Genomic DNA, 12,044 nt, shown 5'->3' with positions numbered 1-12,044 from the left:
ATTATAAAAAATAAGTTTGTTAAATTGATTGAGAAGACAAACTCTCCTTGTCCACCTCTCCCTCTCCAGGTTCTAATAATATGTTCTCCTCAAAACAGCTATCAACTGAGACCTCATGAAATATAGCAGTTGACAGTAAGTTCATGCTCTGTTGTATTATACCCCAGTGAAAATTCTTCCCTCTTTTATTCTGGTATTAGAAATTAATAGATTGACCGATCTTCCATTTGTGCTAACAAGGAGTTTCTCTTCTCTCCTTTTGTTTTCCTGAAGATCGTACCATAATTGACTGACTGGAAAATAGACTCATGGATCTGACATCACCACCGTAAACTAATGCTTGGATGATTCAAGCTGTCAGAGCCCTGGGACTTGAGACTTCCAGAAAAATTCCAGCCCCGAAGCAGAAGACTTCTATGGAGAAAGATGCTAAGCCACAAACAGGTAACAAGAAACAATTTTTAAAGAATTAGGGAAGTTGATGAAGGCGATATGATTGTGGTTATTATGTTGGTATTTTTGGTAATGTGCTTCATGTTCTTTTTTTGATTAGTCATATGATGCAGCCCTTTTTGTTTCCCCTGGCTGTGGTCTCTAACCCTCAATTCAGTAGACCATACTTGTGCCAACCTCAATAAGCACTCTCTCTAAAAAAAATTCTTGGCAGTGGGCCACCCTCCTAAGCATCCCTATTGGTATTGTTTACATCTACACCAAGTACTGACTCCCTCCTTGACTGCCACGTTGGTCCAGCCAGTTTCTCAAAGTTCATGATGGAATAGAGTTTGGCTCAGATGATAGATTTTTATGGAGCCAGATGCTAAATCCTTAGAATGCATCCCCTCCTGGGTACACTCCACAGAAATTTCAGAAATCTATAAAATTCCTTATATGCTACCTTTGCAAGGGAGAGTATTCTATAGGCAATCACTCATTCATTCATTCATTTTACATATCATAAAATTCACCCATTTAACGTTTACAGTGACTTTGTGGAGTGGTGCAACCTGATCATAAATGAGTTTTAGAACATTTCATCCCCCTTGTGCCCATTTACAGTTAATCCCTATTCCGAAATCCAGCCTCAGGCAACCACTAGTGTACTTTCTGTCTCTATAAATTTGCTTTTTCTGGAACTTTCATACAAATGGACTTTCACTTAGCATAATGTTTTTAAGATTCACCCATGACATAGCATATGTCAGTAGTTCATTACTTTTTATTGCTGAATAGTATTCTGTTGTATGGATACGACACATTTTGTCTGTCTACTCACCATTTGATGGACATTGAGCTTATTTTCAGTTTGGGGCTATTACGACTAATGCTGCTATGAACATTCACATGCAAGTCTTAGTGTGGATATGTATTTTCATTTCTCTTGAGTAGATGCTTAGAAGTAGAATTGATGGGTCGTATGACAGTTTTGTGTTAACCTTTTGAGAAACTGCCACACTGTTTTCCAAAGGACAGTGCCGTTTTATATTCCCATCAGCAATATAGGAGGGTTCCAGTTTCTCTATATCTTTATGAACATTTGTTATTGCCTGTCTTATTATTGTAGCTATTCTAGTGGGTATGAAATAGTATCTCATTTTGGTTTTAATTTGCATTTTCCTAATGACTGATGATGTTGAGCATCTTTTCGTGTACTTTCTTTGATAAGATATCTATTCATTTCTTTAGCCCATTAGTTAATTTGTTGTTTGTCTTATTAAGTTGTCGGTATTCTTTGTATATTATGGATATAAGTCCTTTATCAGATATGTGTTTTGCAGATATTTCCTCTTGGCTATTTCTTGTCTTTTATTTTCTTAATGATGTCTTTTGAAGTGCAGAAGTTTTGAATTTTGATGATGTCCAGTTTATCGACTGTGTTTTTGGTCCAAAAAAGAAACAAATGATGGGTGGAAGCATTAATATAAGAAATCTTTGCCTAACACAGGGTCTGGAAGGTGTTCTCCTGTTTTCTTCTAAAGTTTTTATTCTTTTATCTGTTACATTTAAGTTTATGATCCCTTTTGAGTTATTTTTGTTTATGTTATGAGTTGAAGGTCTAAATTCATCTTTTTGTATGTGGATAATCAATTGTACCAGCACACTTATTGAACCGATTATCTTTTATCCCAATGAATTGCCTTAGCACCTTTGTCAAAAATCGATCAACTATAAATATAAGGGTTTATTTCTGGACTCTCAATTCTGTTTCATTAATCTCTATGTCTATTTTTATGCCAGTACTGCTGCTCTAGGAAATCTTAATTTGGAAAATTATTAATACATCCTCAAGCTAATGACTCCTCAGAAGTTGAGGATGACAACTACAGAAAGTGGGATTCTAACCAGTATTTTTAGAAACAGTTCAGAAACAGCAAAATAGGCCTTTGATAAGGTATATTGGATTGAGATGGTACTTATCTTAAATTTCACTAATTCTAATATATCTGTAAACAAGTCATGTGTATAAATAGTGTCACTGGCTCTATAGAGAATGAAACATTGAATGGCTGTGTTCACAAGAGTGACAGGGTGGTGGCCAGTGCATTGCTCCACTTTTTGTGTTGATATAGTTCTATGTATAAGTTCAAAGAGTTGGTTCTTCTTGCCAGGATCTAACTGAAAAATTAAATTTGTAACCATGACCATGCCAGAAATATAACTGACCATAACATAATAAGGTCTTTGCAGCAGCCTGTAAGTCTGTTGACAAATATCCTGATTCCCCTCTGCTTCCAGGCATGTGTTAGGACCGTATTTTTCCTGGCCTCCTGGAAGTTAGTCATGGTCATGACTAGATTTAGCCAATGAAATAAGTGATGGGTGGAAGTTTTAAGAGCCTATATGGAATTCACCAAGTTCCCTATTCCTGTCTCATGGAAGTGTGTGATGAGATGGAGTCTCCATCAGCCTGGGCCCCTAAGTGACAAGCAGAATCCCCCTGACAACCCATATTAAGCACCATAGCTTGAGCAAGAAATCAGTGTTAGTTGTGTGAAGGCACTGAGGTATTAGGGATGTTGCTGTAACATAACCTAGCTTATTACAACTTCTACAAATTATGCTTAATGTAGGAACACTGCCTAAAAATCTGTCAGATCATTGGTTTGGGACCTGCTCTAGTCATCTAGGTGTGGGTTCCAACCCTAGCTCTGCCAGACTAGCTCAGGCTTAGCTCCTCTAGTCAGGCCTGGGGTCTGTTATCCCTTTAAGATGCATTTGGGACGGTGCCCGGCAGATAGCGCTTTGGGGTGTTATCTGTTAGGGGGTTAGAGCTCCTGTGGCTACCCTTCACTTCTTCCCAGCCAGCCATCCAGAACATGCTGGACACTCCTATTCCCTTCTCTTCTATTGGAGAGCTGAGCACGGGGCAGAACAGTTAACCCTGGGAGGCTTGGGTCCAATTCAAATGATAAAATCCTGGGCCTGGCTCTAGACCAGAGCTGTAGTGAAAAATGAAATTGAAAGGTATGACTGTGTCCCAGCTTGGAAGAATAGTTAAGTTATCTGGCAAGTTCATAGCAAGTATCAGAGCTGAGAACTGACCAAGTCTAACTAGCTTCAATCAGTGGGAACTGGGAAGCACAAGTCACATTTCCATTCACACTCAAATGACTGACACGACCGACACATGTGGGGTGTCTGGTTTTATTCAAACAGTCAAGAGTTCCCACCAAGAAACAGAAACTGACGAATTGGGAGCTGTGGCTCTTAACAGGGCAGGGATGTCCAGGTATCAGAAAATAAAAGGAGCTCAGTTGAGCAGCCAGAGCAACATTAGGACCAGGCCGAAACGCAGAGGCCAGGCCTCATGGAGCCCAGCCCCACTCATGGTCTCAGCGTAGAACCTCGCCACCTCCTCGTTGGGGTTGCCCTGGGCCGGGTCGAACCACATCTGGATGCAGCGGCCGCTGCCCCGGCCATAGTTGCTGACTTTGTAGGAGTGACTCCAGATTTCATTGCACAGAGCAGCAGGCGTGGGGAAGTAGAAGTCAAAGCGGTGGCAGGCAGCTCTCACTGGGCACTGGTTATACCCTGTGGGGAGGATGGAAGACCTGTAGCCACTGGGTCCAGAACCGTCTCTTGTTCCACCAGCCCCACAGCCTCAAATCTCCATATACTCGTTCCACACACCCACTCCACCTCCAAACCCCTCCCTCCCCCCGCCCCCACCCCCACCCAGTCCCTCACCTGAGGTCCAGTTCCAGCCCTTGTGCCAGTTGGTCTTGCAGGTGTAGGAGGTGCGGCAGTCTTCCCACCAGCTCTGACAGTCCTCTTTGCAGAGGGGCACGTTCAGGAACCGTTCTTTGCGCCAGCTCTGGTTCACCTGGGGGGAGCGGGGGGAGGGAGGGCTCCAGTCAGCCAGGGATCTCAGCTGCTACAGCCTTGATGGGGTCCAGGGCTGGGGGAGGGGGCGGTGCCTCTACTGTTACCAAACTCCGGTTCCGCTGTTCTCTGCTCAAAAGCCCATAATCGAGAGGCGAGAGAGAGGCCAGTGTCAGTAGAAAGGAAAGTTGCTTTAATCAGAAAAGCCGGCAATCTGGGGAAAAGGTGAACTCATGTCCCGAGACCAACTCCGAAGATTCTGCTCAGCCATGACAGTTTTTAAAGGGAAAAAGGGGAAAGAATCTCAGTGAATCATCAAGGCAGGAGGTTGGATTCTGCATCATTCTCCATTGTGTCCAGACTGGCTGACTCTCTCTTCAGATATTATCTTGCCCAAGTGATCTGCCTGCAGGATTGCTAAGGGAGCTGTTGGAGGTAGAGAGCTAGTCATTTTTTAACTACTTAATTCTTCATTCTTACTTTTAATCTAGGAAAAGAACCAACAGGTTAGGCAAGGCATAGTGTCTATTCAGGAGAGCATAAGTCAGGAGTTAGGTTAAATTGCCTGGTGATCTCATTCCTATAATTAGGCTCCTTTAAGGTTAGAGGGGAACAGAAATGGGCAAACAGGAAAGGGGCAAGAGAGCTGCGTTCACTACCACCCTCAGTCCAGAGTTCCTGGGCCACGCCCTCCCTGCAAGTGGCCGGTGGGCCCTGCCCTCTGCTGAGGTTCATGTCTGTGGGGATGGTACCCATACCTCCTGGATCCAGGGCCCCAGGTTAGGCGAGCACTCGTAGAGGCAGGTGTCCTGAATGAAGTGGTGCTTGCAGGCGGGCTTCATCTTGCCACAGTGGTCCCAGTTGAATCTGTACAGGTAGGAAATATCCTTATGGGCTTCTTGGCTGGTATTGACAGAGCAGCAGGCGTTCTTTTTCCAGGGACTGCACTGGGAGGGGAAGACACGGGGCTAAGTCCTTGACCCACCATGGCCATCTCCTCCAGAATGTGGTTCCTCTGCCTCGCGTAGGTCACCCAGAGGAACCGTCGCTGGGGAGGCTGCCTCTAAGCCTGGCCTTGAGGAGCTCTCATTGTGGGGTAGAGGCAATAATAATACTGACTTTTAACTCTCACACCCAGCATAACCAGAATATTCACATGCATAGCCTCTCCCCTTTTAGTCCTTGATTCCCCAACACAGTCTTCAGGGAAACACTTGCTACTGGGGGGCCTTCTTTGGGGGAGAAGGCTTTCCAAGACTGTGGAGTCCCAGGAGGGAGCCTCACCCAGAGATGCAGTCATCACAACATTCATTAATTCAAGTCTTTATTGAGCTCCTACTTATTCTAACCCAGGCATTTTTCTAGAAACTGGGAACACAAGGAAAACTTATCACTGGATAATTGCTTTGGGAAAAAACAAAGCGGGAGAGGAATGGGAAATTATTTTCTACAAGGGTAAGATTAAGCCTCTTTCAGAAGGTGAGAAAGACCTGGAGGTAAGGAAGCAAGTTAAATAAACTGCAACCCCAGAATAGTTCTATTACAGAAATACTCAGTACATTCTTATTGAATGAATGAAAACCCATGGCCTAGAATTTAGTATAAAAGCACAATATTAAGATGTGCACTTTAAAAAATATATAGGCTGAAGGGGCTTCCCTGGTGGCACAGTGGTTGAGAGTCCGCCTGCCGATGCAGGGGACGCGGGTTCGTGCCCCGGTCTGGGAAGATCCCACGTGCCGCGGAGCGGCTGGGCCCGTGAGCCATGGCCACTGAGCCTGCGCGTCCGGAGCCTGCGCGTCCGGAGCCTGTGCTCCACAACAGGAGAGGCCACAACAGTGAGAGGCCCGCGTACAGCAAAAAAATAAATAAAATAAAATAAAAAATATATAGGCTGAAGAGGGTAAAGTCAAGGCTGCTGGAAGTATCCAAGTAGTACCACCACTTGTCAGGCTGCACTGGCAGCTAGGGGCTCAATGATGCAAAACAAGCACAAATAGCGGACTGTGACCATTATCTGCTGATGAGATAAATATGAACATTTACATATTGAAATGCATAGTTCAAGTGACTTGCCTTTTGGTTTTTTCTTTACAGCTATGACATCACATTGACTTTTTTTTTTTTAAACTTTTAGATAGGTTCAGGAGATTGAAGGGATTGTGGCAAAGTCATTGGCATAGGAAGGAGACCTCAGGTCCAATAGGGTTGACAGCCCCAGAGGACATGTTTGTCTCGCACCCAGCCTCACTGTGAGAGACCCTCTTTTCCTGAGCTGTTTGGGGCTGGCAGAAAAGAAGCCGCCACGTGCAGTGTGCTCTTTCTCCTCTCAGATCCTTGGAGGGGTTAGCCCCAGTCTAAACTCAGAAATCAAAATCAACCCCCCAGACAGGTCTCTCCAGGCTCTTCTCCAGGCCTGCTTCCTGATTTTAGTAACACGGAAACCCAACAACCAAGAAGCTGAGCTCTTGGAATTGCCTGACAACACTGGGCACGCAGTATGTGTTAAAATGTCGCCCATAAACCAGTGCAAACTGAAGACCTGCTCAGGCGGCCTCCCTGCCTCCACCAAGGAGGCAGGCAGACGTTCGCTGAGGCAGCTCTTCCCCAACCCAGACCACTTCTCGGCCCACCTGCTCATGTAGCTTGTCCTCGGGACCTGGCTTTTCCTTATGGTGCTTGGCATTCATGCAGACATTGAGAAGCTCAGTCCTGGGCCGGGCTGTCCATACGGCAGCCACCCCTACCAAAAGGAACGGTAGCCACGTTGTCTTCCAGGCCATGCTTGTCCCTGAAGAAATAACTGTGGTCAAAGGCAGCAAGGAATGTGAGAATGCGGGAATGCAGAGGTGGGTCCTCAAGGTGTTAATAACAGTCTTAGGTGGGTGGAGCCTAGGGCGGATCAGACTGACACCCTAGTCTTGCCAGCCTCAGGGAGGGTTGGGTCTGGGACAGTACCTGGCTGGGATCTCCCTGGCTTCTTTACAAGATCATGAGGATCAAGCGCAACTAAGGGATGGAGTTTGGGCAAAATGCAGAAATAGCCAGGAGATTGCCATAGGTTCCCAATCCCTTGCTCGAAATCCTTGGAGGCAAATGTTTCAGAGCTTAAAACTTTTCAGATTTTGTTGACTGAAAAAAATGTACAATGTAAGAGCTCTGAGTTGAGTTGACTCAGTGTCTATAGCCCAGGAGACTGCTCTGCAAAACTGTTCTGAAGAGGTGAAGGGGGAGATCAGTACATATGTGATTTCGGCCAAGGGGTACGTGCAGTCAAGCACACATCTCGGGAGAAGGTTGCAGCTAGTCGCAAGGAACAGATATCTTAGGTAATGGTTTTAGTGCTTTTCTAGATATGAGAAGATGCAAGAATTGGTGTTCATAAAATTTTTTCCTAAAAATATCTAACCATCCGAAAGGCCTGTTCTGCCAATTTTCCCAGAGCACAGAGTGCCTTGTTCCTGATCTCCACCCTGAATTTCTTCTAGTGTGTGTTAAAGGTCAGCAACTGCAGTCACTAATAACTTAATCCTTATAGAACCTGGGTGGCAGTGACATTCTTTAGTTGGCAATTTTATCAAAGGTAATACAAAATAAGATATACAATTTACAGGCAGTCAATGATCAAGCACACATTCTGTGGGGAAGAAAATAGGTATACTGGTGGAATAAGTAAGAACTATAATAACCTCACATTAATTTTCAGGTCAGATTTTTTTTAAAAATTTTTTTTTATTTTTGGCTACTTTGGTTCTTTGTTGCTGTACGCGGCTTTCTCTAGTTGCGGAGAGCGGGGGCTGCTCCTTGCTGCGGTACGTGGGCTTCTCATTGCGGTGGCCTCCCCTGTTGCAGAGCACGGGCTCCAGGCGCGCGGGCTCAGCAGTTGTGGCTCGCGGGCTCCAGAGCACAGGCTCAGCAGCTGTGGCGCACAGGCCTAGCTGCCCTGTGGCATGTGGGATCTTCCCGGACCAGGGCTCGAACTCGTGTCCCCTGCACCGGCAGGCAGATTCTCAACCACTGCGCCACCAGGGAAGCCCTCAGGTCAGATTTTGACACCAAATGACTTTGTGTAAAAGTTTATCTTAGTTTTGGAACTCCAGATGCAGATAAATGTTTAAAAAAAAAGCCCTGCTTCCAGCCCTTTCCAGCCTCATTATTTGGCCTCTCCCAGAGACCCTGTGACCTGGAGGATGTCACAGGGCAGAGGCTTGGGGGTGGACATGGGCAGCCAAACAGCCCACCACCCCTGGGGCCTAGGGAGGCTCCTGAACCCCTGCTACAGAGCTGGCCTCTCCTTGGCCTTCATAGCATCTCAATCCCCTGACCTCTGACGCTGAGCTTTGAGAGGTGCCTGTTCCCTCATGCCGCTGGTCACCAGGTGCCTGGTTCTCCTAAAACACTCAGAATTCATTTCTTACAGCTCCTAAAGCTTATGCATCCTCCCTGCTCACAAAGTTGCCTCGCCACCACATTGCCCCCATCTTCTGCAAGACTCCAGCATCTTGCCTGGGCCTCCTGGATGGGGCCTGAACTGGGTGGACTCCAGGCTGACTCTGCCCAGCAGGGCTGGGGGAAACCTGGGATTATATTCCCACCTAGCTCTCCTCACTTCACACCCTTCCACAATCCATTATCCTGCTACACTGTTTATTCCAGTGTTCATTCATTTGCTAATTCATTCATTCCAGGACCCAATCATCTCTCCATTGATCCCATCACTCCCTGATCTCCAAGAGCACAGGACAAATCTGTACTCTTAGAAATGCCAGGTGATTCAGGATCAGGCTCCTTTGGGGAAACAAAGTCTAGCAGTTTAGAGCACAGGATTCCAGATCCGCCTGTCCATGATCCCAGCTCTCACACTCCCCCTCCTGCTTGACCTTGGGAGAAAATAACTCACATTATCTTGAGGCTTAGCTTCCTCACCTGAGGATTAAATGTAGGGGGGAAAACCCTAAGAAATACTAGCCAGCTGGGCACGGATTGAGGAATCAGTTGGGCGTGGGTTGAGGAACGTGTCCCAAGTCACACAGTAGGGACCACCCAAGTCCAACTCAGGACCCTCAAGTCCAGAGCTCCTTCAGCTTTTGTCCCCTGCTCTTTCCCTGTGCTGAGGCTCCCATGGGGGTAACTGACACAGAGTACTGGGGGAGTACTGGGAGGGCTGAGAAAACCCTTTCCCCAGGTCCTGCTGGATCCCACTCAGTCAGTCGGTGGTTTTTCTTGCTGTGGCTGCTTTCTAGAGCCAGAGCTCTCTTCCCCTCCATGCCACCTACCTCACCCTGCAAGCCCCTCCCCCCTCCTAGTCTCAGCTTCAGTTCTGGGTCCAGCTCAGACCCCACCGCCACCACCAATCACCATCCTCTACACTGCCACCCCTCCCCCCAGGGTCCCAGACTTGAAGCTCTGAGAACTCAGTGCTGTGCTGAAAGGCGAGTCCTGGGTTCTGCTAACTTGTAGTTTAACCTTGGGCAGGCCCCGTCTCTGCTTCTGGATTCTCTGCCTTTCGGCAGTGGATCCTCCCAGTTCAAATCCTTTAATACTTGCTGGGAGTGCCCTAGGGTGTGTTGCTCTGAGAGGGGGTGCAGAGTGGCATACCTGGGAGAAGAGGTGGCCCTCGGTCTGGCTCAGGCTTCTGCTCTGCTCTGCTGTCCCCTTGCCTCAGTCTAGGGGACAGAAGGAGCTTAGTGGCCTAGGAGACGGGCAGTGGGAATGTGGCCCAGGAGAGGCGCTTAGGATAGGGCGAAGGCCACCCAGGAGTTAATTATTGCACGTGGGCTCCAGCAAGGCCTCCAAGGAAGGGTGATGGGTGGGAGGGACTGGATTAATAGTGCAGGCCTAAGGCCAGTCCCCAGGCCCCACTTATTCCATTTTCTCCCCTAAACTCAGGTCTGAGAAAACCTTGCAGCCTGAGTTGCTGGGATCCTTTAAAGAAATCTGCTCCACTTCTAACACCCTCATCCTGTTATACCGATGAAGAGAACGAGACCCAGAGAATCAGGACAGAGCTCGTTGCAGGGCAAGGGCTGGAGCTCGGGCCTCCCAGCTCCCAGGCAGCTGTAGAGAGTATGGAGCTCCCATATCCCCAACTTACAGAGCCACCAACTCTTCAACCTCAGCAGCCTCAGGCATCGCCCACCTACAGCTATAAAATCACAGATGTTCAGGCTACCAGAGCCTCAGTTATTCCAAGGCTCCAGCTCCCCTCCCTTCCCCCCACTCCCCTACCCACTCACACACAAGTCCCTTTTCTCCAGCAGCTAAGAGTCTGCTCTAATGTAGACTCCTCCCACCACTCCTACCCTAGCCAGGGACAGAAGCCTTTCTTTTTTCACCCTCTGAGGCCAGGCTGGTACCACTGGTGGGGAAAGGGAAGAGGGGAGGAGCAAATTTGGGCCGGAGTGAACGTTGAGCTCTGTTTTGTCGAGGTGCCTGTGTGCAACCCGGCGGGGAGGTGGTGGTAGAGGTGAAAGCCCGGGGAAGGGTCGAGGTTGGATGTGGGAGCCATCAGCCTATGATGGCAGCAGAAGTTTAAGGAACATGGGGCCTCACTATCCTTGGAAAGGCCACAGGTCTGAGCCCATGGAGCAGGGGGCAGGGCTGGGAGCCAGAGGAGGCAGCTGGATCACTGCAGGAGAATCAGCCAGGAAGGAAAGCCCTAAAGAGCCTGCAAAGAAATTGACTCCAGTGGGGGGGGAGGGTGGAGAAATCAACTCCCAGGAGACCCCCAGCTTGTGCCCTGCTTTCCCTCTCCCTCGGAGTGAGCCATACTTGACTTCTGTGATAACTTGGGAGGGTTAAGCCGTCTGAAGACCTGAGCAGGTAGGGGGCTGCTAGAACCCCCAGACCTGCCTCCTGGCTTTACAAGCCCAGCGCAGCCTTCTCCTAATTGGATCATGACCAGGTGTCTAGGAATGCCCAAAAGCATTCCTCTAGATGCTCCTCTAGATGGGACTTACCCCTGTCCCCCATCCTCCACCCCTGCGCCAGGAACTGATCATAAACTGGGCTTTATAGTTCCTCCACTGCAGGAGTGATGTTTGGCCTCTGAGACCTCAGGGGTTCAGAAGAAGCAACCAGCAAGTGGGAAGTGAGTTGGAGGTGGAGTTCTAATCCGTGAGGAGTCCCTGCCCTTCTTGAGCCTTATGCCAGGCTCTGAATCTGAATCCTCAGTGCTCAGGCCACCTGGCCAACAGGGAGGGATACAGTCAAACATCCACTGTGGAGCCGATCCCGAGAGTATCCGCCCAGACTGGAAGCTTAATACCAGCCAAGTTAGCCATTGGCATCCTTGTGGACCCCGATCTGAAGGCTGCCCTGTGACTTGACAAAGATGAAAGGGAGGTCTTTGGCCCTGCGTGGGTGGGGCTCTGGGCTGCAGGGAGTAGGGATGAGAGAAACTGGGGCTTTTCCTGAGTGCCAGCCCATGGCATACGCAGTCGCTTATCACACATCCTCACAGCTGCGAAAACTGCGGTTCCCAGGCAGCAAAGAGGGGCTAGAGCTGAGTCTGATTCCAAGCCTGGCTTCTTCCACAAAGAAAGGAGAGAGCACTGTGAGGGCATCAGAGTCTCGAGGGTTGCAGATCCAGTGTTTCTCTCTGGCCTCATTTCCTGCCCTTGCCCTCTTATCTTCTGTCTTAGCCACCCAGAAATTCTGCTGTGCTTCTATCACCTCCAAGCCTTTGCACTTCCTGAACCCTCTCCATGGAATGCCATTCC

General features: G+C 48.1%; 1 protein-coding gene across 1 annotated transcript; it reads right to left on the bottom strand.

Moving 5' to 3' along the window:
- Window positions 1-3,751: 3,751 nt before the first annotated feature.
- Window positions 3,752-7,106, bottom strand: LOC132525299 (folate receptor alpha-like). The gene is made up of 4 exons (XM_060157838.1): window positions 6,957-7,106; window positions 5,082-5,270; window positions 4,189-4,324; window positions 3,752-4,032 (listed from the first exon to the last, which is right to left on the bottom strand). The coding sequence occupies exons 1-4, from the start codon at window positions 7,104-7,106 to the stop codon at window positions 3,752-3,754; spliced, it is 756 nt and encodes a 251-aa protein (XP_060013821.1).
- Between the last annotated feature and the right edge of the window lie 4,938 nt (window positions 7,107-12,044).

The sequence above is a fragment of the Lagenorhynchus albirostris genome, chromosome 9 (genome assembly GCF_949774975.1).
Source record: "Lagenorhynchus albirostris chromosome 9, mLagAlb1.1, whole genome shotgun sequence".
Taxonomy (NCBI): domain Eukaryota; kingdom Metazoa; phylum Chordata; class Mammalia; order Artiodactyla; family Delphinidae; genus Lagenorhynchus; species Lagenorhynchus albirostris.
This window is presented reverse-complemented; position numbering and strand designations above follow the sequence as displayed.